This window comes from Eretmochelys imbricata, chromosome 6, assembly GCF_965152235.1.
Source record: "Eretmochelys imbricata isolate rEreImb1 chromosome 6, rEreImb1.hap1, whole genome shotgun sequence".
Classification (NCBI taxonomy): Eukaryota; Metazoa; Chordata; order Testudines; family Cheloniidae; genus Eretmochelys; species Eretmochelys imbricata.
This window is the reverse complement of record NC_135577.1, coordinates 41,235,790-41,260,543: the sequence shown is the minus strand read 5'-3', so window position 1 is coordinate 41,260,543 and position 24,754 is coordinate 41,235,790. Positions and strand designations below refer to the sequence as shown.

The following is a 24,754-nucleotide window of genomic DNA, read 5'->3' as shown; positions in this document are numbered from 1 at the left end:
GGTATGTTCTCAGATTGTTAGCTACTTTGAGGTAAAATCCTAGAGAAGGCAAGGCATTTGTAGTTTTCACACAAGACTATGAGGGAACCAGCTAACTGTCTTGCTTTTTACTAGGATTTTACCTCAAGTTAGCTAATCTGAGTTAAAAGCACACCTTTTCATTCAAGTGAAGACCGCCAATAAGATGTTGCTAGTAGTATGTACATTTGTATTAGTTTCTTTATTTCTTTAAAAGGCTGCAGAACTTCGAGCTTATCTGAAATCTAAAGGAGCTGAGATCTCCGAAGAGAACTCTGAAGGTGGACTTCACAGTGACTTGGCTCAGATTATTGAAGTCTGTGATGTATGTCTAAAGGAGGATGATAAAGGTTTGTGTCTTTGAAAGTCTTGGTATGGATAGTCTTGATTAGCATATTCAGGAACTTTATGATGGCTGAGCTTGTGAGTCACCTTAAGTTACACAGAGCACTTGCACGGCAGAGACACCAATAGAGAGAGTACTCATAGGAAGGTCATTATGCATTAAGTAGGATTTTCAGAAGTGTTCAGTGTCGCGCCCATTTGAAATCAGTGGTAAAACGCCTGTTGAATTAAATGGGAACAGAGCTAGGCCAGTGCTGGGAGTTTTTGAAAATCCCCCCCTAAATTTTTAAAGGGACCAGCCTATACAAGAACATTCATTTTTGTCAGTAATAGAAGAATCCCAGCTGGGAACTTTGAAACTGCTATGTACTGAGGTTATTCACCTACAGTGAAAGTGATATGATACCATACTCACCCTGTCCTTGGCTGGTGTAAAGTCACAAATAGACTTAGAGGCCATGTAAGGCAGTGTTTAGTCTCTGCGGCACATGGTGTAGTGGTCTGTGGGAGTTAAGCCATTCTTTGCCTCCTCTCTTTGAATCTGCATAATGCAGACACAAAAGAAGACAAAATAAATCATTTGCACAGACACCCTCTCAGATAACTGTTGGCAAGGTTTGGAAACCTGTTCCATGGCCTTCACTACATAAAGACTCATACATGAACAGACTGTATTCAGTAGAAGTGTCAACATTATTACAGTACAACAGGCTCTTGTTAACCCACAAAAAGGCAGAATTTTCCACAGTGGTGAAGAAATGTGTTTCCTTCAGTGTGGTAGTTCAAACAAGGCAAAATGTGTCTGTATTCAGTCCTGTCTCTTGATGACATGCAGTTCCTTTTGAAGAAATGGGAAATACAGTTTGGACCCTTATATAAATCCATGGTAAGCCCACATCTTGAATACTGCGTACAGATGTGGTCCCCTCATCTCAAAAAGGATATACTGGCATTAGAAAAGGTTCAGAAAAGGGCAGCTAAAATGATTAGTTTCAGAGTAGCAGCCGGGTTAGTTTGTATCCGCAAAAAGAAAAAGAGTACTTGTGACACTTTAGAGACTAACAGATTTATTTGATGCATCCGATGAAGTGAGCTGTAGCTCACGAAAGCTTATGCCCAAATAAATTTGTTAGTCTCTAAGGTGCCACAAATACTCCTTTTCTTAAAATGATTAGGGGTTTGAAATGGGTCCCATAAGAGGAGAGACTAAAGAGGCTAGAACTTTTCAGCTTGGAAAAGAGGAGACTAAGGGGGGATATGATAGAGGTATATAAAATCATGAGTGGTGTGGAGAAAGTGAATAAGGAAAAGTTATTGTTCCCATAATATAAGAACGAGAGGCCACCAAATGAAATTAATGGGTAGCAGGCTTAAAACAAATGAACGGAAGTTCCTCTTCACTCAGCACAAGTCAGCCTGTAGAACTCCTTGCCTGAGGAGGTTGTGAAGGCTAGGACTATACCAGGGTTTAAAAGAGAACTGGATAAATTCATGGAGGTTAAGTCCATTAATGGCTATTAGCCAGGATGGCTAAGGAATGGTGTCCCTAGCTTCTGTTTGTCCGAGGGTGGAGATGGATGGCAGGAAAGAGATCACTGGATCATTACCTGTTAGGTTCACTCCCTTTGGGGCACCTGGCGTTGGCCACTGTCAGTAGACAGGATACTGTGCTGGATAGACCTTTGGTCTGACCCAGTATGGCCATTCTTTTGTTCTTATGACTGTGTCTGAGATGGGTGATTAATCATGTACAAAACCAATTTCCATTTAAAAAATAAGTGGTGAAATAAGATTTGTTGCTGGTTAAGAGCAGGGAGAGCCATTCAAGTAAGTAGCAGCATAACTTTAAGAAGAATGAGGAAATTTGATGCAAGTAACTGTTAACGTTGAGGGTAAACTAAATCAGTTAACCCTGCCCTAGAAATGTAACGTTGTCTTCTGAGACCTTTCGACAGGATGCAGTACTAATTGCAGTAAATGTTAAGTGTACTATGACTCTTACCTGAGTTTCTGTGCATCCTATATTCTAAATTATTCTTTGTATATGGCTATATCTTTTAGGTGTGACAAAATCGATAGCTGATATGCCTGTCTTATTTGAAAGGGTGAGGATTCATTTAGGGATGAATATTTATGAATATTGATCATTTAGCATCTTGCAGCAGACAAATGCACGTAAAATATATGGACAGACCCCATAATTCTATAGCCAGAATGACCATACTTTTTTAAACTGAAGTAGCCTTATTTGGAGAAGATTGTATTCATAATAGTCTGCCATGCTTGTCATGGGGAAGCTAATATTTTTTTTACATTGCTTTTTGGGGTGTACAGTTAATCCCAGAAGATAAATATTGGGAACGCTCATCTCCATTTTGGCATTCTAGTAAGTCTGGTGAATTGGAATATTATAGTGATCTTTCTATTGGACATCAGGGTATTTGAGATTAAAAATAGTTTGCGCAAGGACTGGGCGAACCAGGGGATTTACTACTCCGGTGTAGATAGTGATGGAAAGTTGTTGCAAACTCTTGGCTGCTCAGAAACCAAGGTGCTCTTGGGTCTGTGTTGTCATGAGCAGGTGTCCATAGCACAAACTGCAGCGATGGCTGCCATTAATTGGCACCCTTGTTGGCAGTCTCAATGAGAATCATATTCTTTGTAGGTTCTTGTGCAGCTCTTATCACTATTATTTGAGTGCCTTCCAGTTGTGCATTAAGCAATGTAATAAACATTTGTCACATGTAGTTAATTTTCCTCTTATCTTCTCCCGGGGGGGATTGGGGGGAGTGAAGGGGGGATTGTGTTTGCAGTGTAGTGTTTTGGTACGTTTTTAAAATATATATGGACATGTCACTGTATGTTTGTTAGAGCAGACAAGTCAAAGTGCACCTTGCACTTGCAGAGGAAATGAGCTTTATTGATGGTCCTTAGTTTCTGTGGGAGTTCGTTCTACGGTCTGGGACTGACTCCTGAAAAAGCTTTGTCTTTGGCAGATCAGCTTTACTCTTGTGATAAAGTACCATTGTGCCTGAGGTACAGAGTTGTTGATCATAGTCCTCATTCTGAAATTTTAGGCAATCTTTTAGATGTGCTGAACCCAAGCCATTGAGTGTTTTGAAGATAGGGATGGAGATCTTTTAATTTACATTGGCTTCCCATAAAATATCGAGATTGATGTCATGGAGACCAAATTCTCTTTCCACCCTAGAAGTGGAAAATAAATAGGGTTGAGATACGTTGGCAGGGGATTGCAGGTTAAACTGAGCTGCTGTCACACACATTATATTTGTCCAGTTTAATAACTGATTTTGTAAAAAGCCTATGAGGCTGGAATAACCCTTTTCCAGTATGTCATGGGGAGACAAAATAAGCATTAGTGGCAGGAGCATTTCTAGCACTGATGAAGTAATTGTTGCCTGTAGCGTTAAGTTGATCCATGTTTTGTTTATGTATAGATGTTGAAAGTGTAATGAACAGTGTAGTATCTCTGCTTCTTATCCTGGAACCTGACAAACAAGAAGCTTTAATTGAAAGCCTGTGTGAGAAGTTGGTAAAATTTCGGGAAGGCGAGCGTCCATCTCTGAGGCTGCAGCTGTAAGTATCCCTTAGGGATCAGGGGAACTAAAATATTTTATAAAATATCCTTCCTTTCAGGAGGAGGGATAGTTGTGTGTGTGTTTTGGTTTGTTTTTTGTTTTTAAGTACAGGCCTAGGAATTGAAAACTGGCTTCTATTGAATCTTTGTACATGTGTGACCCTTGCATTTTTGTCACCTTTTTGCCTCTTTTCCCCCATTTGTGGGGATACCTACCTACCTCACTGGGATGTTCTGAGGCTAAATTTATTAATGTTTTTAGAGTGCTTTGAGATCTTCTGATGGAAGGTGCTATAAAACAGTAAGCCATTGTCATCTCTGTCCTAGCACTGAGATGATGGTGGTTAAAGCCCTGTGCTGGTACAAAATTTATATCCGTGGCTATCCGCGGAGCTGCAGGGCTATAGCAACAACTAGCAAGAATAGCAGGCTCACAGGCAGCTGTCCCTGGTTACACCAGTATGCGCAAGCAACTCGCATATTCCTGGACTGCTGTGTGGAAGGGACTCTTGTCTGGTAGCATGCAAGCCGCTTGCACACACTAGTGCGACCAGGGACAGCTGCCAGTGAGCCTGGTGTCTGGCTCAATGGATGGGGCTGGGGACGGCCCAGCCGCACCAGAGCAGCTGCCCGGGCTGGGTGCTGGCTCCTACAAGTGGTGGCCCAACCTGCTGCTGCTTTTGCTGCTGCAGTTCTTGACCCAGTTGCTGGCCATGGCCGCGCTGGTCCCGCTCGTTGTTGCTAGAGCCCATCAGCTCCGTGGATATCTGCTTTATATCCGTGGATATAAATTTTGTATCCACACAGGGCTCTAATGGTGGTTAGACAGATTTACATTTTATATACTAGTACACATGTCAGTGGACACATTGGTGTCTGCACATATTCACCTCATTAATTGCCAAACTTGCTAGGGTTAATTGATTTGTTCTTTGTGGTTTAGGCTGAGCAATCTCTTCCATGGTATGGATAAGAATACTCCTGTGAGATATACAGTCTACTGCAGCCTTATTAAAGTGGCCTCAGCATGTGGTGCCATTCAGTACATTCCAACTGAACTAGATCAGGTAATTGATGTGGTGTCACTAGTTATTTTCTATATTAACTGTACGCAGGTAGTCAGAGGTAATACATAGTGGCTATCACTATTAAAAATTATCAAGCTCAATTGGAATAAAAACCAAATTTTTAACTGTGGTTTTTGACCTTTTAAAAGTTTTTGTCCCTATAATCGAAGTCAAACTGCTCTTCATAGCAAACTAGAAAGTAAACATCTCTCCCTGATGTTAAACACATCAGATCTGTCTGAGCTTTGTTTGAATATGCAGGGTGTGGGAAAAGTGCTGTAACCAGCTTTGGGACACTAGTTTGATGTCCCTCACTATGGAGGCAGAGATCTGTAAGCCCACTCTCCTCCTTTAGGAAGAGGGTGTGAGGTACTGATTTCTGGCCCTCCAGTGGTGCACTTTCCTGATTTTTGGACTGCGGAGTGAATACCCAGAAGAGCCAGACAGGGATCTCTGGGAAAGATCCTTTCCGTCATTCTTTTTCCTCTTCAGGAGAGCCTGGGTCATGTTTAAGTGGGCAGTGTTTGTAGTTCTAACGTTAACAGTCAGATTACTCTTCAGAAAACATTTGCAACACTTTTTTTAATTGTTTTCTATGAAGGTTCGAAAGTGGATTTCTGACTGGAATCTCAGCACAGAGAAAAAACATACTCTTCTGAGACTGCTGTATGATGCATTGGTGGACTGCAAGAAGAGGTATGTTGAGTTAAATAAGAGACTAGAGAATTTCAGTAGTTTTAAATTAGTATATAGTGTAAGATTTGGGGGGGAAATCTTTTTCATTACACTATTCTTTACTGTAAATCTTTTAAATCTCATCGAATACATCTGGACGTACTTTTATTACATCTTAAACTAGTATTTAAGAGCTCTTTTAATTTTAAGTTAAACCGTTTTTTCTTAGAAGATACTAAAGTTAGTGGGTTGATTGAAAGCTATAAACTTACAAAAGTAAAACTTTTGCTTTCCTTCTTGAAATGATAGCATTATGCCAAGTTTATTGTTTAATTGAGCTTTGATGTTTTAAAATGTGTGTAGTGCCATCTCTATTGTTCAGTTGGTTGGGGGAGTGTCTATTAATCAAAGTTATCACAATCAGTCTGCTGTTACAAACATTACCTTCGAGACAAAGCTTTGCACTAGACATGGGAATTAATGCTAATATAATACCTGCTGAATTGTTTTAAAAAATCATTGGGGATCATAATAGGAGTCTGATCTAATGAAGTAGGCTGACCAAAATAATTTGACATTTTATGTAATTCTGTACAGTCTACCTGCAAATTAATTTGTGTTAATAAATTGACAGCAGCTCTTGTTTGTACACGTCAGAATAACTCTTTACATTTACTGATAAGAAAGGATAAACGAGACACAAACCTTGCCTTCACAAAAGTAAACTTTTTTTCATTCAGATTTAAATAAAGAATTGTTACACAACAGTTTCAGGATTTTTGGTATGTTTTTAACACTCATTTCCTTTATGTAGATGGACAGCCCTCTTTATCTTTGTGGACAAGCAGGCATCTTATTTTACTATGCTTATTATCACAGCCCCTGAGAATATTATGCACACGCTTTCGGTATCCCTCTCCTTCGCTTACTTAAAAAGGACTTGAGGTTATTAAAATATTTGTAATTAAAGGTTTGAGGTTTTGGTCAGTTTTTTGGGAGGACAGCGTGATTGTGATGGTTTTTGCTACATGCCCTGCTGCAAGAAGAGGGCAAAAAATATTGTATTTAAATGAATCTTTGAGAGGAATGATTTTCAGTTTGTATAAACTGCTAGATTTCACATATGACAACCAGGGATCAACTACTCATGGGTTCCACTGGTCATGGATGTTGGGAAACTGCTATGTTGGCTGTCATTCGGGGGATCCTGCCCTAAATTGGGGTAAGGCTCCCAAGATTGGCTAAGCTGGTATCAGGGATGATTTACAGTGATATTGTAGTGTAAAATTGCCTTCAATGTAGCCAAGGATCTGAGCCATAATCTTCATTCAACTTCTTATTCATTCAGCCATTTTCACTAGAATACTTTTTCAAGGATGAGACTATATAACAGTTCTCAGGTGGCCAAAATAATACTTATACATTCTTTGAGAGGTTAACCAAAGACCTTGTATGTAATGAAGAGTCTATGCTTTATGTTTGGAAAGTACTGAGTTAATATACATTTCTACTCTGTAAAAACTGCTTATGCCAATGGAATTATAGAGCCCTATGTTTTTCTAAAGCAAAACGATAATTAGCTGACTGCAAACATTACAAATGTTATTAAAATTTAGCCAAGATATAAAGGATCATCCATTTAAGTCATCTAATTAAAAGAAAAGCTATTTGCAATCGAACTAGCTTGCTTTTCCATTATCATTTTCAAATTCCACCTGTAGATCTTTGAATTGAAGAGGAAGTTAACAAATTGGCTCCAGTTGTCTTTTAAACAGTTAACTGTTTTCTAACTTGGCTAGTTATCAAATCTGTATATGAATTAATTTTCTTTAAATTGTCTTGGTTTTGGTAATGTATTCCACTTTACCACCAAAATCGTAAAAAATATCTGCACTATAGAGTTAAGCATTAAAATATCTTTCACAAACTCCTGCATGCATGGCACTACCATCTGGGTCAGTGCAGAGTTTGCAATCAATAGGGCAATTTTTCAGAGCACCTTATTCTTCTTAGGGGAAAGAAAATAAAGAGTGACCTTTGACCTAGATCATTCTCCTGGATCAATGGGCAGGCACTATCTGCAATACTCTGAGAAACTCAAAGCAGCATTCCAGCCTTAGCATTCAGGAATGTTGCTAGACCCAGCAGTATGAGAAGATAAATGGGAATGGAAAAATTAAGTGATAAAGTCATACTTCAATTACTTTGTCTGTTTTTAATCAAAGGAAATGGAGAAATAATTATTTAGGAGAATTGAAGTTTTTAACTTTCTGATGTCTCACCAGCTGTTGTAAGATGGATTGATATGTATAGCTAATGGATCTTCCATAGTGTATGACCATAGAGTGTACAGTTCCAGTAACTTCTGAAGGCTACTTTAAATATAGATGTTAAACATGCACACTTCTATCCCACAGTAATAAGTGAGACTCCTGCTACTTTCTGGTGGAAGTTTCCTATTTCTAGTGTTCAAGAATCATCGGGTGTCCTTGGAGTAAGAAAATAATATTAATTTTTCCATGGTGAACTGAGGAAAATTGGAAGATGGCAGGGGTTGCCTTATTGCTGAGATCTTTATTGGTAGCTGAATTTTGTTGGGGAGATGGTTTTTTCCCCCCTGCTCTTTGTGCCTCTTCCTGCAGAGATTCTCCAGTGGAGCTCTGTGCCTTAGCTGCTGCTGCACCTAGCGCTTACCAAGCTGTAGCAGAGTGAAACTGCTTGGCATAGCAGACTCTCCTCTCTTCCAGTCTGCTGGTGCTCCCAAGGAAGCACTCAGCACAGATCTTGCAAGATCATTAGTTGTATCCTCCCACTGAATTTTTAAAATGTAGAGTGACTTGTGATTTCCAAATCTTGTTTAAACCCTCCTATATACTCTGTTCCCCTTCTCACCTCTCTGTTATTCCTGGTTTCAGCCACCTCCTTCCCATTGACTTTTTGTCTAATTATGCATCTAGATTGGCCAGTGCAGCTGAAAGTATTTGCCTGGGTCATCTTTCCAGAAGAATATCAAAAATACAAGTGTGCACAACACAGGAGATGTACAGCATTGTAGAGAGCTTTTGTAAAATGTTGACATGTATGTTGCCACGTTCAGCACCCAAATTTATATCCACGGTCCAAAATTGAACTGAATTAAATAGGGCAGAAATGTCTGCTGTACTTGTTCTATGGGAATGTAAAAGATAGGAGGGGAGGGAGTTAATTTCTTGAAATTCTTAATTTTACATTTTCTGGAAGTACAAGTGAAAAATCTTTTGTTTTCTAAAAAGTGAGCGGCAAATATTTTCTCTAAAATGAGCTAAATGCCCTATAGCAAGGATAAGAGCAAGGCTCTATTGTTCCACAGCAAGCTTGTCCTAAATTCTGCAGCAGATCAGATCAATTCAAAATAGAGGTTTATGTTAAATATGAAAATATTACAACCAGAACAGTATTCTTCGTGAGTTTTAATTTTAGTTTAGTTTCTAATTTTTTCACTTTCAAAGTGCTGCAGAATTGAAAATAATTTATCGGTGGAAATCTTGGCAGGTGGGTGGAAAATGGCGCTTTTGGCAGCTGGGAAGTTGTAGAAGGCAGTATGAGATAAGCACACTAGCTGGATGTATCTACTAAAATGATCTGCAGTTAAATAGTTAACATTGTTGCCATTTGAGGCCTTGTTTTTGTTGCTAAAATAGATGCATGTATAGGGCTGACCTCAGCAAGTTTGCCTGATGTTAAAACTAAAGTATCTAGTCTTCAGTGTGTAACTTGGGCTCTCTCAGGTGCTTTAGTAAAAACGTATGTTTTTTAGCAGTGAAGGCAAGGCCTAAATTTTCATAACTAGGTTTTATAGATAGCAGCTTTCTGAGATGCGTGGGGCAGTTCATGCCTCTCAGCCATTATTTCAGGTTGTCTACACACAGTAAACCTCATCTTAAATTGATTCATTGTGTCTTCACTAGGTGTTTGTTTATGCTGGTTCACTGCGTTGATGTACCTTTGCCAGTGCAAAAATCTCTAATGTAGGCACTGCCTTAGGGCTAGTCTACATGCAAACAGGTAGTATGTTGGCCATAACAACTTAAACCACTTGTCTTCCAAAGTGACAATTTTCAATGCATGAAAATGCCTAGATAAGCTTTTAATTTATACCTTTTGTTAATTTGGTGCAAGTTTGTATGTAGACTAGCCCTTATGCAGACAGCACTTCATCAGTTGATTTTCCAAAGGTGAGCCACCTGTATTCACAACCAAAAAGGGCTAGAATCTTTTTTTTTTTTTTTTTTTTAAGTAAGCTTTGATCATGGAATAAAATTCTGCAGCAATAGCAGTTCTGTGGCAAATTCCGCTGGGTACACAACACCTTGGGCAAAAGAGGTGTTCTCCCATTTCATCCATCGCCAGATTGAATCAGCTATCTCTTGCTTCTCATCATGCCAGAATTCTGTGGGAGCTTGAAGCCTCTTCTTATAGAGGATCTAATAAGTGGCAGCTTTGCAAGGTGTCTTCTTGAATATTATTTTCCTTAATAATAACATAACGCAAAAAAGAGGAGTGCTATAAAAATACAAAAACACTTCTCACCTGAGCCCCCTGTGGGCTAGGCATATGTGGATGGTATCACAACACTGCCCGGGGTGATTACAATTCATCACTCAGTTTCTGCCGTTTCTGACTTGTTCAGAGTTCATGGTTAAAGGTAACTAGTTATATGCTGACTATACTGCTAAACCTTGCAATCTGAGGCTTTCCGTTAATAAAAATCTGCAGATATTCTAATGTGTTCTTAAATGAAACAAGTAGATTTATCACAGAAGGAAATCCACAGTGCCTGGAATTGCTCTAAAGGAAATGTTCAGATTTTCATGTTACAAAAATACTCTGAGACTCTGAAGGTTAGAATAATCAGTTTGAGCTTCTTACTAACAGGCAAAATAGAGCAGATTGATAAGGGATCCCCAGTGTTATGTGTAGAGGGAAGGAAGGGAGAAGGAATCTTTTTCATGAATGTATTAGACACTTTTCAGAAAAGTGCATGAATTAGTATCCTCCTTACTGAGATTTGGTTCCAAATGTAGATTAGCCCCTTCAAAGCAAGTAGTAAGATAGTTTCAGGAGAGAGTTGTTAGTGATTTCATGGGTAGAAATCACAAAATTGGTTAAATTCTGTTATTGGTAATGTCCTCCAGGTCTCAGTGACTCATTCAGAAGGTTTGCGTCATTAAAGAAAAGGTCAAACCTTCTGTCCATGTGGAAAACCGCTTCTCTTATTTTATAGTGTAGTTATACCTTCTGAAAGGTGACTATAGAAATGGTATTATATCCGTCTATGCTGAAGCTTTCGTGAAACCTCAGCAGTTGGTAGCTTCGCTACAGCTAGCAGTGGTGAAATCACTAGCATATACATCAATCACTGGTGTGTTTACTACTCCATCATCTAATTAGGAACTGGTCTGCACTAGCATTTCCATTTTTTGATAGTGCTGGTAGGATGTTGTTTAAAAAAAAACAACAAAAAAAACCCCACCAAAACCTTCAGTGTAGACAAGACCACAGCTTTTCATCTCAAGTTTTATTCAGTTTACTAGTAAAGATTTTTTCTAAAGGTAAGCCTGGCAAACCAAAGCTGAGTTCTATCTGACTTCCACATCATGACCAATAATAAAAATTCTGCAATTGGAACTTAATTGTGTGAATGTGAGTGAGAGAACAATCTGGCTCACCCTCAGCTTTATTTGCTTTGCTAGATTTACAGGAGCAAAAAGTAGTAAAAACTTAATTTTGACACTAAAGTCAGTAGATGTCATTCTGAATGCTCACAAAACAGATCTGTTAAGTAAGAAGGTGCTGCTTTTACATAGTCACTTTTCTGACCATAAATGCTCTTTAAATATGCCATCTTGCATTTTGAAGTAAACTGTGCAGTACTACTTATTCTGCAGTGATTAGATCCAGATGTGTGTAAAAAGAGTGTTCTAGTGAATCACGTGAAGCGGTTCCCAGCTAGGAAAGCTTTCCATAACTAGCAGGTAATTTATCAGTTTAAGAGAATGAAATGAAGGGTGAAGATAAACATTTTGTAAAACCACAATTGAATGAATACATTTAGCTAATTTGTCCTCTTCACTGCAATTAATATTGATCACATCCTTTCAAATACAATTTCAGGTGAACTATAACTTCATAATGGCGTTATTTAAATATTTGAGTAGCTTGTAATTATTTTTCAGCATTCCAGAGGTAACACTTTTTTCTCTCCCCTCCCCCCATAGTGACGCTGCAGCCAAAATAATGGTGGAACTGTTGGGAAGTTACACAGAGGATAATGCTTCCCAGGCTAGAGTTGATGCTCACAGGTAATATGAAACTCTTGGATTTCCTTGAAGGTCACTTGTAATGCAGTATTTGTATGGTTATGTGCTTAGTGCCCCAAATAATGAGAGCATTGAAAAGTCAGTTGCACAACTGACTTTTAAATGCCAAAGCTTTGTTAAACCCCACAGAGCACGTTCAGCTGATTCCTTTGCGAGTCTTCCTACCTTTCAATATTCTATTGGTCTCAAACCGCACGGGATTGCGCTGGCTTGTTGCTGGAGGGTTAGAGGTCAGGAAGTACTTGTCGGCAGCAGAGGGAACAGCATGTTTTTGTGAAGGATGAAATACTCTTTTAAAATTATCTACTTCTTATAAAAGGCCATTTTTCTGAGCTTTCACCACTCCCCAGAGGGTATGCTGGGAGGTCTCATGGAGTGCAAGACACCATTCCATGGCTTTGGATAACACAGAAAGAAGGTTATAAAGGTTATATTCAAAATATTGTGAAAAGTGTCATCCTTGCTATTGAGTTCATTCAGTGTAGTGTCTTATTGTTATGGGATACTCTTAAGAAGTACCTGCTGGTCACCTTCATTGCTCTCGCTGAGTAAATTACCATACATTGATTCTTATGCAATAAATTGAGGAAGTTAATTTTTTGTAGCGGATGCTGTAGTTCAGTTTTGTTCATAAATCGATTTAATCCTAACATCTTCTGGAGATTGTGAGCAAATAGGGTCATACCATGCCCATTTTTCTGTGAGTACCCATAGATTTAAACATTTTGGTCACACATACATCAAAGCTAACAAAAACTTTTGATATATGTGATAACCTTATTACATTTGGGGAATGTAGCATTCCCTCAGATCTACTCAGTAAAGTTATTTAAATTCAGAATATTAACAGGAGCAGCTACATGGATCACTACACTATGGATCACTAGAAAATCCTTCACCTAGAATGTGATTAAAGGAGATGTGTAGCTAATCACAGCTCACAATCCTGAAACCAATTTGAGATGCAGAGGACATAGCTCTCCAGGATCTCAGTCCAGTGCCTTAAACATAAGCAATCCTCTTTTCTCTTGCAGCTATCTGTTTCATTCTGTGCACAGGATGCTGTAGAACAAACAGCATGTGATCGTGTAATTAAAGACTTATTGTAGCACATGTGAGAGGGCTGAATTCTTGCAACAATTCTAACTCTTGAGTGCTTGACTTTTCAACTTTAATGTTTTTCAAAAGTAGCATTTTTATGTAATTTCCCCCTCTCTTAAAAAGCAAACTTTTAAAAAAGAAGTACGTCATCTGTTATCTTATTTGTAAAATGGGTGAATGTTGTCTGACTGCCTCCTAAATTAGAGATGAGAGGCCTTGCTCAGCAATAATGGTTGCAAAGTGCATAGAATTAATAACTACCAGTGGGAGAACCAGAACTAACTCATGGTCTCCTCCTGGTTTCCAGCCCAACCCATCTTGGTCTCTTCCTTCCAAAATGCTCAATGCGGGGGTTAGGAGCATGCTCAGTTTAGTTAGCATGTTTGGAGATTTTAGCACTAACAAGCTCTACTGAGCATGTGCAAATTGTGATTTTTTTTCAGAGTCTTAAGTCTGCCAGATCTGTGTTAGTTTTCACAGGAAGAGTAGAAATGCACCTCTCTGACCATAAGATTCTCCCCTGCCATGTTTCAAGTTCTTGTTCCGAAGAATGGAAATATAGAGTTTTTCAGCAAAACAGCTGGGTTGGGGGGATAACGTTGTCAAAACTATCTGTTTTTCTTAATCTTGTTCTCTAAAATGGCTGAACTGTTTTCACTGAAATAGGGGGGCAGGGGAGGGATTCAGTCTGAGGAAGAGACCTGGCATGGGAATTTTCAGCCAATATGATTAAAGTTTGGCAAAATTAGAGCATCTGAAAATAAGTTTTCATAATAGAGAGTGTTAGGCAATCTTAACTATAGTCATTGATACCGGATCTGCTTATATTACTGAATTAACATTTGTATACTTACTAGCACCAAATACCCATATCTATGTACAAAAAACATACCCTAAAGACCAAACTATCATATCAAATACTTGTTTCTGCTTGTGTATTATAGTCTCGTGGCCAAGTACTTTTGTTCTTACCTGTTAGCAGTGTTGAGAAGAGAGGGGTGGCCTTGAGGTTAAGGCATTCAGATCTAGGATCAGTCCTGCCCTATCACAGACTTCCTGGGTGACCTTGGGCAAGTCACTTAATTTTTTCATGCCTCCCTTCTCTATCTGTAAAGTGAGATAATCCTAATACTTCTTTGCTTCCACTTGTTTTATTTGTCTTGTTTTTTCAAACTCTGAGCTTTTCCAGGCGTGGACTGTCTTTTACAGTAAATGAAAAGTGCCTGATGCAATGGGATCACAATCTCGGTTGGGACTTCTAAGCCCTAGTGTAATGCTAATATTATCCTAAAACTTGGTTGGTTACTTGTAAATATAATTACTAAACATGCAGTTCAACAAAAAGTGTTTTTTCAGGAGTTATAGAAACTTCATAGGACTGTTTAAAGTTTTTAGCTGCAACTAATAAATTATGGATCTTAATATGTTTAAGCTTCTTGGTGTTTGTTCTGCTTTGTGTCACATGTCTGAGTCTAATCCATCTTCACAAAGTGACTTGGTTCTATGAAGCTTATAGGTGATATTAAAGATAATTTACCCATATATAATAATTTAAGTTACGTAAGGGAATAAAAACCAAGTCCATAGCTAAAGCACAGGATAGGAAGATTTGATCTGGTTCCTTTTTTATGCTCTGACATAGATTTTCTTTATGATGTTGGACAAATCACTGTGACTTTGTTTTCCCCTTCTTTAAAATGGGGTTAAAAATACTTCCATATTCACAATGGTGATGCGAGCCTATTGTTTTTGAATAATTTGGTAAGCATTTTGAGATTCACTAGAAAGCACTGTGGAAGCGCACAATAAATATTCTAATTTAATTGGCAGTGCATTTATTTATTGTAGCCCATGTGTACTTTCCTTCCCTAATTAGATGTATTGTCCGAGCACTGAAGGACCCAAATACCTTTCTCTTTGACCATCTTCTTGCCTTAAAACCAGTGAAATTTTTGGAAGGAGAACTTATCCATGACGTAAGTAACTTTGTTTTTCAGAAAAGTTGTTTTGACATCTCCTGAGTGGGTTTTTTTTTCTTTGTTAATTTAATCTGTTTTGAAGTTGACTTACTTCAGCTGCATCCTGTGCAGGAACAACAACCATTGGACTGCAAGAGATGCTTGAGCAAGGGGTTAATTAAAAAATGTGTTTGCGATTTGTTTTCTTAGACTAATTGTAAGAAAAGGGTACAAATCTAATTTAAGATGATGAATATGATCTTCACAGATAATCACTAAAGCAAGTGCACTTTGGGTAAGGAAATCTTGTCACTAAGATCCAAATTTTGCCATCAGATACATAGGTAGGCTTTGGGAAAACAAGCTCAAGACAAATTGTCCATTTTGAAGTTAGTGGGAGTGGTCATTATCTAGAGGCAGATGTTGGCCCTAAATGGTTAACTTCATTCTTTTTTTTTCTGATGCCATTTGCATTTTGTAAGTACATTCAGAGAGATTCATTAAACTGCACCTGACCTTTTCATGTGCCTTCAGGGCAAATGCTCGTGAGGTACCTGTTCCGTTTGAGTGTAATGACATTTAGTTAAACTGTTTTTATATTTGAGGTTTTCCTTCTTTTCTTTAGCTTTTGACCATTTTTGTAAGTGCTAAATTAGCATCCTATGTCAAGTTTTATCAGAACAACAAAGACTTCATTGACTCACTTGGTAAGTTTTAAATTATTACATTTCTGACTTTCTAGTACTCTTTCCATGGCTTTGGATGTGGACCTGTCAACGGCCTTCCCTGCTCAGTTGGTTCAAAGCTTAATCTTTTTTTAATTTTATTTTAAAAGTTGCCTGGCATCCCCTATTATGCTCAGTGCCTGTGCATTGACAACTGATGTGGAATTATAAATTGTGGCACGCTTCCATGTCCTGCCTATGCCCTACATTACAGCTTACTGGTTTATGTGTATAGAGAGTATAGTGATGTCCGCAAAGAGGCAGATGACTACTGAACCTAACAGGTACTAGGTTTTAATTATAGATATTTAGAAACTTTTTCTCAGTCACTTGGAGGTACATTTAATTGTGGCTTTTTCTTAGCTAGAATGAGTTAATATTAGCTGTCTCCTTTCCTTATCCAGGTTTAAAGTTTGGGGCCTTTGCCACAAGTTCTTTATTCATTGAGGTTAAGACCTCTTAGCTAGCCATCCATCTTTGGACAAGACTACAGTTTGTCTTGAGCTCGTACATTCCTTTCTCTAACAGCAAATACTGTGTTTGTCAACTTCATGTATGAGCAATCCCATGTCAGACATCTTAATATGTTTTCCTGGTACTTGCTTTAATACATTTTTGTATATAGAAAGACAAGTGCCCGTAGATTTCTTTTATCTCTTATTCAGGTACTGTGTTTCATAGGTAGTGGTAATTGTAAGGGAGTCGTTAAAAAAACCTGTTGGTAACACTTCAATGTTGTACAAGAATTTGAAATTTGTGACATTCTAAACCAGGAGTAATCAATAGGCAGGCTGTGCCCCAAATCCAGACCACCAGATGCTTTTGAATGGACCCCGAAATCTTTTTATTTACTTATTATTATCATTTTTGATTTTTTATTTTCTTTGGAGTCTGGACCTTGACTATACCTTGACCAAGAAATTTGGACCTTGACAAAAAATAATTGACTACCTCTGCTCTAAACATTTGTTTACATACGATAGTGCTAAGCTGAATCAAAGCAAACTAAAATTTATGAAGTATCACTGTAATAATTAAATACCTGAATAGGGGGTCAGAAATTTGACTTGTTCCTGAGCATAAATAACGAATTGCCTGGTGGCTTTCAGAGGAGGAAAACTTATATTAGTTTTTTGATGGTCAAGTAGAGTCTTAGTATGATTTAAATGGATAGTTATCTCAATAATGACTATGAAGCTTCAAAGCAGTGTCATTTTTTTATATTCAGCTCAGGAACAGATGTTTTCAAGCAAACCAGTTGGTCTTGAGAATATAAATGGTTATGGAGAGAGCCAGATACATAAAAGGTTGTTTAAATTTGACATTTAACTCCACTTAATTTTTTTTATCGGTTTCAGAGTAGCAGCCGTGTTAGTCTGTATTCGCAAAAAGAACAGGAGTACTAGTGGCACCTTAGAGACTAACCAATTTATTTGAGCATAAGCTTTCGTGAGCTACAGCTCACTTCATCAGATCCACGCATCAAAGCATACACTGGGTTCCACTTATAGTAGAAGATACATTGGGCTGAAATATTAGGATTCCAGTTTCTTACATGAGAATAAGCATATTATATAAATGAGTACAAATGTAGGCAGGCACCCAAACAAATTAAAATGAAACAAATTTTAAAATCATAAACCAAATAGATTTTTTCACCACACAACTAATCTGTGGTACTCACTGCCACAAGAATGTGTCAAGTATTAGACATTTATCCACAAGAACATCTACAGTTTTAATAATAAATTCAAAGGGAAATGTAATCCCCATGTTGCGGGACATAAAACAGCTACCTGGGGTTAGGAATAAGCTACTTCATGGGCATGTTGTTGCATAATTGTTGTTTTTTTTGGAGGGTTTACACCTTCTTCTGAAGCAGTTCATGCTGGTCATTGATGGAGATATGGTGCCAGATGAGATGCATCAATAACCTAATTCAGTATAGTAATTCCTGTGTTCCATTTTTTAATGCATTGTGGCTGGGTAATAAAGGGCTGACAGCTTCTGTTAAGAACGCATTTTAAAAATGGGTTAAAGAGCACAAAGAATTATTGCAAAAAGAACAGGAGGACTTGTGGCACCTTAGAGACTAACCAATTTATTTGAGCATGAGCTTTCGTGAGCTAAGGTGCCACAAGTCCTCCTTTTCTTTTTGCGAATACAGACTAACACGGTTGTTACTCTGAAAAGAATTATTGAGTAGAGCTAACTCTTCTCTCGCTGCACTCTTCTGAATAGTTATACATTTACAAAATAATCCCACAGTTTTTACTGCATTACATTAGTGCACACGTAACTTCTCCCAATAACCTGGCAATGTCAGTTACACAATAATTACAATGAATAACAGCGGGGGGGGCAGGGGAGAAGGTTACTGTGACACGTTACACATTTTATATTGTGGTAGTTGGACAATTAACTTGTCATAAGTTGTATGTCATAAGACTGAATGAGAGAGAGTTCTCTTACAGGCATCAGAAATTGAGCTTTAAAAGGATACATTTGTCCAGAAATCCAAAACAGTTAGGATAACAAACTATAAATTCACATTTGAGGTGCTGGAGTGAAGCCCTCATCTTGGCAAGACACCCCTGGAATGTGGTGCTTTTTGGGAACATGGGATACCGTAAGAAAATTCACCAGCTTATGCTGAACAGTGCTTTAGATGCATAATTTCAAAAAATGCATTAACTTTTAAATAATTTGATACAAAAGCATTTGTTCATATGCAGAATCAAAATTGTTTAGATTTAAATTTTAAATCACTGAGCACATCTTTTGTGTATTCTCCAGTAAAACAATGCAAAACTTTTTATAAGACTTGATCTACTGTGACATTTAGGGTATCATCCAGACCAGTAGGGGATCCTCTGACCTCCTGCCTTATAACTATGGTTGCCTTAGTACCATGCTGTTATGGCTCAGAGCCTTGGTACCAGGGCTCAGTCTATAAGCATAAAGGTTTCATCCTGGCTTCTGAAGAGTGCTCTGTGTACAGAATTTTTAAAAATGCATTAATTTTTAAATAATTTGATACCAAAGCATTTTTTCATATACACATCTGAAATTGTTTAGATTTTTCAATCACTGAGCAGATCTTGTGTGTTCTGTATTTATGAACCCTGCAACACTTTTGATTCAGATAATAGTACAGCTTTGGTCTGTCCTAAAGTTTGGCCTGTATAACTGTTTTGATTAGGGAAGGTGATTTTTTTTTAACCAGAATAGTTATATCAGTAAAAGTCCTAATGCGGACACAATGTTACCTGAAAGGTGCCTTATATACCGCTTCAGTTATAGCTATATCAGCTGGTATAAAGTACCTTTATAGTGGTAGAGCTGCAGCCACTTTAGGGAAGTTGTGCTGCTTTAACTATACTGGTATAGCAACTTTCCAGAGTAAACAAGCCTTAAGAGCGCATGTAGGGGTCGAAGTGACAGTGAGTTAGGGCTCAATGTTTCAGTCAGAGTTGGCCTCTCATCTTGTTTAAATCCAAGATGGCAAGTAATTTAGTAGGCGTATTCCAGAATAAGGGTGCCTTTTCTGATCCAGTTTAACAGGAACAAGGCTTTCTTATTCCAAAATAAGTGTCACACAAGGAGTTATATTCAGAAATAGCCATAAGAGTTTGAATTCACACAACACCTTACTCCAAATTAACTTTCAAGAGTAGACAGTCTCTTAGTCCCCATTTTCTAGATTCAGAGCTCACCAAGCTTTGGTGTGATTGACCCTTGTTCAGCTGACAAGATTCTGGTTTGTTGTGCAGGTCAGAATTAGGGAGTATTAACAAAACTGTGCGAGGAACCTTATATCGTATCTACCCGCACCATACCTGGAAGAATCTATTGGTCCTGTACTTCCATGAGCACTTCATTATTCATAGCTCAAAAAAGAGGATTCCTCTGCCTTTACTTCTAAACTTCTATTGCTTAAATGATTTAACTCTACCACCTAGCAGTATAACAAGGGTGAAGTACAATAATATATAGAGATGCAAATGTTTGTGCATTGCTGATGCATTCGGCTTTGGCAAACCACATTCTGTCCCAGTTAATTTGTTTCATCACATGAAGCCATGCAATGGAATGTTAATGTCAGCACCCTCTTTATTTACACACTGTGGAAAAAAAGGAGTAGTAATTAACACTTTGACACTCCCCCATTGATGTGTAATTGACTGTTTCAAAGGAGCACTGGTTCATAAGCTATTGCATGCAGTAAAATTACGTTTTCTATATTGCAGCTTTTTAGGACAGGGGTCAGTGACAATGCAGAAATTGCTCAATGATGCAGATTTTTTTATTACTACATTAAGGTTTTGACATATTGGTAATGAATAAATGTTTCCATAAAAAATATTTTTTTTATAACTTTGATTTTGAAATGACACTTAAATGAAGACAGTACTGGTATTCAAGAAAAATGTTATAGTTTTGTAAAACAAAACATAGTTTAGTGCAACGTAACATGGGCATCGTTTGGTTTAATGGATTGTAGTATGTCTGAGAATAATTTTACTGAAAACTGTAAGGCACTGGTACTTTGTATTAAAATATAAAAGTATGACTAGAACCATCAATATGCACTTCCATTTTATGGACAAGAGAGAGCCTGCTGTTTGATGGCCACACTTTGTGTATTGTAGATAGAGTAAAGCACAGCTACTGTTTGCATGAGTGTATTTGAAACATCAGAAAAGCATACAAATGACTATAGAGCTGTCTTAGTGCAAAAGAGACCGTTTGTAATACATTAAACTATTTTCATATATTTGAACCTCCATAAATAAGTTGCTCGTCTGTTCCTAGAAATAATTGCTGAAAATGCACTTTTGCTGATTTTTGAAATATACAATAAATGCTTTGCAACTGTTGTGTGTTATGGTCACCCACCAATATGGTCAGTACTATTCTTGCTTCCTTTCCTATATACAGGTTTAATCAGTAAATACCTTAAATCTGAAAATGTAGATATTTTCAGTATATTTAACATATGCTAATTCTTGTAAAACTTACAGTTTTCTAACTGAACATTATTTTTAAATGGTAAAAAGGTAATCTGTGTCCAATTTTAAGAGCTTTCTCACTTCCTGGTGTTTGTTTGAACTGTCAGAAAATTATGTAAGGAATCTCTTCATGTCTTGGCCAGGACTCTACGCACACATAAAAGTAGTTTTGAATTACAATGCTAGCAACATTTTCTGGTCACATTTAATCTAAACCTTTTAAAAATCGTTCCGGGGATAGAAAAGATACAGAAATCTCTCAGGAAGATTTGGCTATAGTTTTATAAATAGCTTCATTTTAAACTTATTTTCCTGATTTTTTTTTAATTAGCTGTTTCCTCTTGATAGGCATGATGCTTTGAAACTATAAATATTAGTGTGAATAACAGAGTAAAATGAATTATAAGTAGTAAGTTTTGGCATCTAATAGAGTACTTGCTTCCGTTTTACTCTTGTTTTGGATTCAGTACGAATTAAAAATGAAATTAGTCTGTAAAAGCTGTTCAATAAAGGCTCCTACAGGTGGCATCAGTTTGTTACAATTTGTTGTTTTATTAATGCTGACAACTTAGGCCAATAGTAGCATTATCTTGTGTCAACTGAATCGCCCTAACATGTCCACGTCTACTCTGGTGTTATCAACAACCTTGCTTGCACCAAAAAGTTAATCAGCATCTCATTTGCATTTGTTAATTAGGGTTAATGTGCACTAATTGATTTTTTTGATGGTTGTAGATTTCCATTACACCCAGTTAGCTATAGTTGCTGGTGGCTCTCATTCATTCATTTGAGTTATGATGATCACATTTTTGTTGAATCTGTGCCAGATAGGGAGCCTGCATCATAATTATTGCTAATTAACACAACATGATGTCCTGTAATAATGTGCTTCCCTGATCTTTTATTGGCATACAGATGTTATAAATTTCAAACTTAAATATTTACTGAGCAGTGTGAATATCTATATTACACTGGATTAAAGTGACTAAAGTTAATTTTAATCAAACTTTATGCAGATTCTAGAATTTAGCTCCAAAAACTTGATTGGCTGAATCAGAATATCCAGATAAGGTGTGACAGTTGGGGAAGGGCCATATATAAGCCTTGCTTGAGGAAGGAAGGCTGGTTTAGTTCTTAAGGCTTGGTCTGGGATTCATGAGATCCTGGTTCAGTTCCCTGCTCTGCCAGACTTTGTGTGAAGGACCTTAGAAAGTCATGTAATCTCTGTGCCTGTGTCCCCATCCATAAGATGAGCACAGTAGCATTTTCCTACATCACAGGAGTGTTGTAAAAATGATACACTGACGACTGATGCCTCCTGTGCTATGGTGGTGAGGGCTATATAAGTACCAATATAGGTATGTTTCCATTTCCTTTACTATTTTTTCATTTCTGCATGTCTGGGAATATTGCCACTAGGTGTCCTGTGTTGTTGTTGTTTGAAGTTTGAGAGGAGTCCCCTGTTAAGGCTAATATACTTTCTCAACAGGATATATTTCTCTTTAAAAATAAATAAATAAATAAAAATCTGAAGTTGCCTTCAAGGAGCCACCTTCCGTTTTAGTCTTAGCCACAGGGTATGTGTATCCTGGAAGAGGACCAAGGGGGATGAGAGTTCAGGATATTGTAGCAGTGGGAGGGGGCTTGGGCACCATTAGGGTCATTTGGGCATCCCTGTTCCACTGCATTTCTCTTCTGTCTGGTGATGCACTTTGAACTAATTTTGTCTACCCCCCATCCTCTGACATTCTGCCCCCGTATTGGGAAACACTGCTGTAACTGATTTGGAATATCTAAATTCTGTTACATTTCAAGGAGATGTGAGCTGACTGTACACTAGTTGATCAAGACCCAAGATTTTGCTGTTTTTCTGCATTTTTCTGCACTTTCAGTGCCAATAACTGGGTCCAGAAGAACCTAAGAGCAAATTGGGTGTCTTTGTAAAGCACAAGGTAGATGCAGGAATGTTGATAAAGCCAGATAGGGAACATTTACTCAAATGATGTAAAGTGAATTTGAAATTATTCTGAGGCATATGTAGTAGAAAGAATGTGGAAAATAGTTAAACTTGTTTATCAAATTATAATTCATACCCATAAACTGTTAACGCTCTGTTGTGCAGGCTTGTTGCATGAGCAGAATATGGCAAAAATGAGATTACTTACTTTTATGGGAATGGCAGTGGAAAACAAAGAAATCTCATTTGACACAATGCAGCAGGAACTTCAGATTGGAGCAGATGATGTAGAAGCATTTGTCATTGATGGTAAGAAGAGTTAGCGTGCTTATATTTTACACATTTTTTTCATGGGGACTATTTGTTTTTATTCTTAAACTAATTCCTTGTTTTGAGGATTTTTAGAACAGATGTGATTTGGGTCTTACATGAGTGGCAGTTGTTTAACACACAGAAGCTGGATAAATACACCATTCTTATAATACAGATACTTAGTTATCTTTAAGAGAACATTACATGCAGTTTGCCAAATTCCGTACACCGCTCTATGGAATATTATAACTTAAGCAATGAAAAGGTACTGCTTGTTTTAATGTAGACTTGTCTGTCAAGCCACATGTGGTTTAAGCGCTCCCCCACCCCCCCATTTGTATTTCTAAATTTATGTAAAAATTCATGTATGAAACATCATATTTAAAGACTTAGCCAACTGTTGACTTTTGAGAAGTGTTTTCTTTTCAGTGACAGGAATTGTATTTCAAATAATCCTTTATAGAACTAATAAATTGTTTGCAGGTTTAATTTGTCATCTGTTTTTGCTTGCTGTCATTAAAACAGGATGTGTTTGTAGGGGAGAACAGTTCATAAAAACTGTACAGGATATTGCTTTAATAGATTGGCACCAAACCATAGGAATTCATGGATGACCTTGTTACGTCACTTTGCTTTTCTGCCTACCAGGTTGTTGTTTCGCTGTTGGCTGTAACATCCAGCAAGTTATTACTTGTATATATTTACATGAATTTGAGTTTAAAGATGCTTATACTATTTTATGTCCTTGCTATCTCTTGAAAGTATCACTCAAATCGTTTTACTGTTTTCAGCTGTAAAGACAAAGATGGTGAACTGCAAAATTGATCAGACACAGAGAAAAGTAGTTGTCAGGTAAGACTTAATTCTTTGCCGCATTTTGTAGAACAATTTAGTGTGTTCTAATTATTTCATTTAATATAGCTGTTTAATATTTTAACTAGAAGCAAGGTATTGTTCCTATCATTGCCTGTAGTTAAATAGTTGCTATTTATCATAATTTTATTAAAGCTCAGATTGAATGTGATTAGCTTATTTAATAAGAGAGTCCTATTTTCCAGCACATTTCATTTAATGACCTAACAGTGGCAAGAATACTAATGACTTTTGCAGCTTTAAATACTTGGGGAAGGCTACGGCGTGGGTGTGGTGAAGCCTTTTATACAGAGACTAAAAATAGATGTTTCCATATTCAATTTGGAATTGGAGGATTAGATTTACCTTATTTCTAGCTAGAAATGTACAGAAGTAAAACAGATGTATTCTAGAAGAGCATTGCATAGCAAAAATGCTGTGTCTTAATTGCTTTTTCAATTTTGTTTTACTTCTATAGTAACAGCACACATCGGACTTTTGGAAAGCAGCAGTGGCAACAATTGTATGACACACTTAACTCCTGGAAACAAAATTTGAATCAAGTGAAAAACAGTCTCCTCAGTCTTTCTGATACCTGAATGTTGTGTTGTTTTTGTTTGCCTCAGAGCAGATTCCAAAACCATAGTAAAAACATTCAAAACTTCATTTTGACAACTTCGAAGTTTTTTTGTCTCCAAAATATGTGTAATTGGTTTTAAGAAATTAAAGACTCAACTATGAGCTACAAAAGCAATAAAAGTAAAATGGGAAAACA

At 37.4% G+C, this 24,754-nt stretch overlaps 1 protein-coding gene across 2 annotated transcripts in view; it reads left to right on the top strand.

Annotated features, from left to right (window-relative positions):
* Positions 1-24,754, top strand: part of EIF3M (eukaryotic translation initiation factor 3 subunit M) — a 26,775-nt gene extending 2,021 nt beyond the window's left edge. The window contains exons 2-11 of one of the 2 annotated variants that reach the window (XM_077818464.1): positions 236-368; positions 3,822-3,960; positions 4,905-5,028; positions 5,630-5,724; positions 11,961-12,044; positions 15,040-15,139; positions 15,747-15,828; positions 22,981-23,124; positions 23,919-23,979; positions 24,458-24,754. In XM_077818464.1, coding sequence (XP_077674590.1) covers positions 236-368; positions 3,822-3,960; positions 4,905-5,028; positions 5,630-5,724; positions 11,961-12,044; positions 15,040-15,139; positions 15,747-15,828; positions 22,981-23,124; positions 23,919-23,979; positions 24,458-24,578 — 1,083 coding nt within the window. In that variant the 3' untranslated portion in view covers positions 24,579-24,754. The remainder of the gene's footprint in view (positions 1-235; positions 369-3,821; positions 3,961-4,904; positions 5,029-5,629; positions 5,725-11,960; positions 12,045-15,039; positions 15,140-15,746; positions 15,829-22,980; positions 23,125-23,918; positions 23,980-24,457) is intronic. The other variant, XM_077818465.1, reaches the window with a different exon arrangement.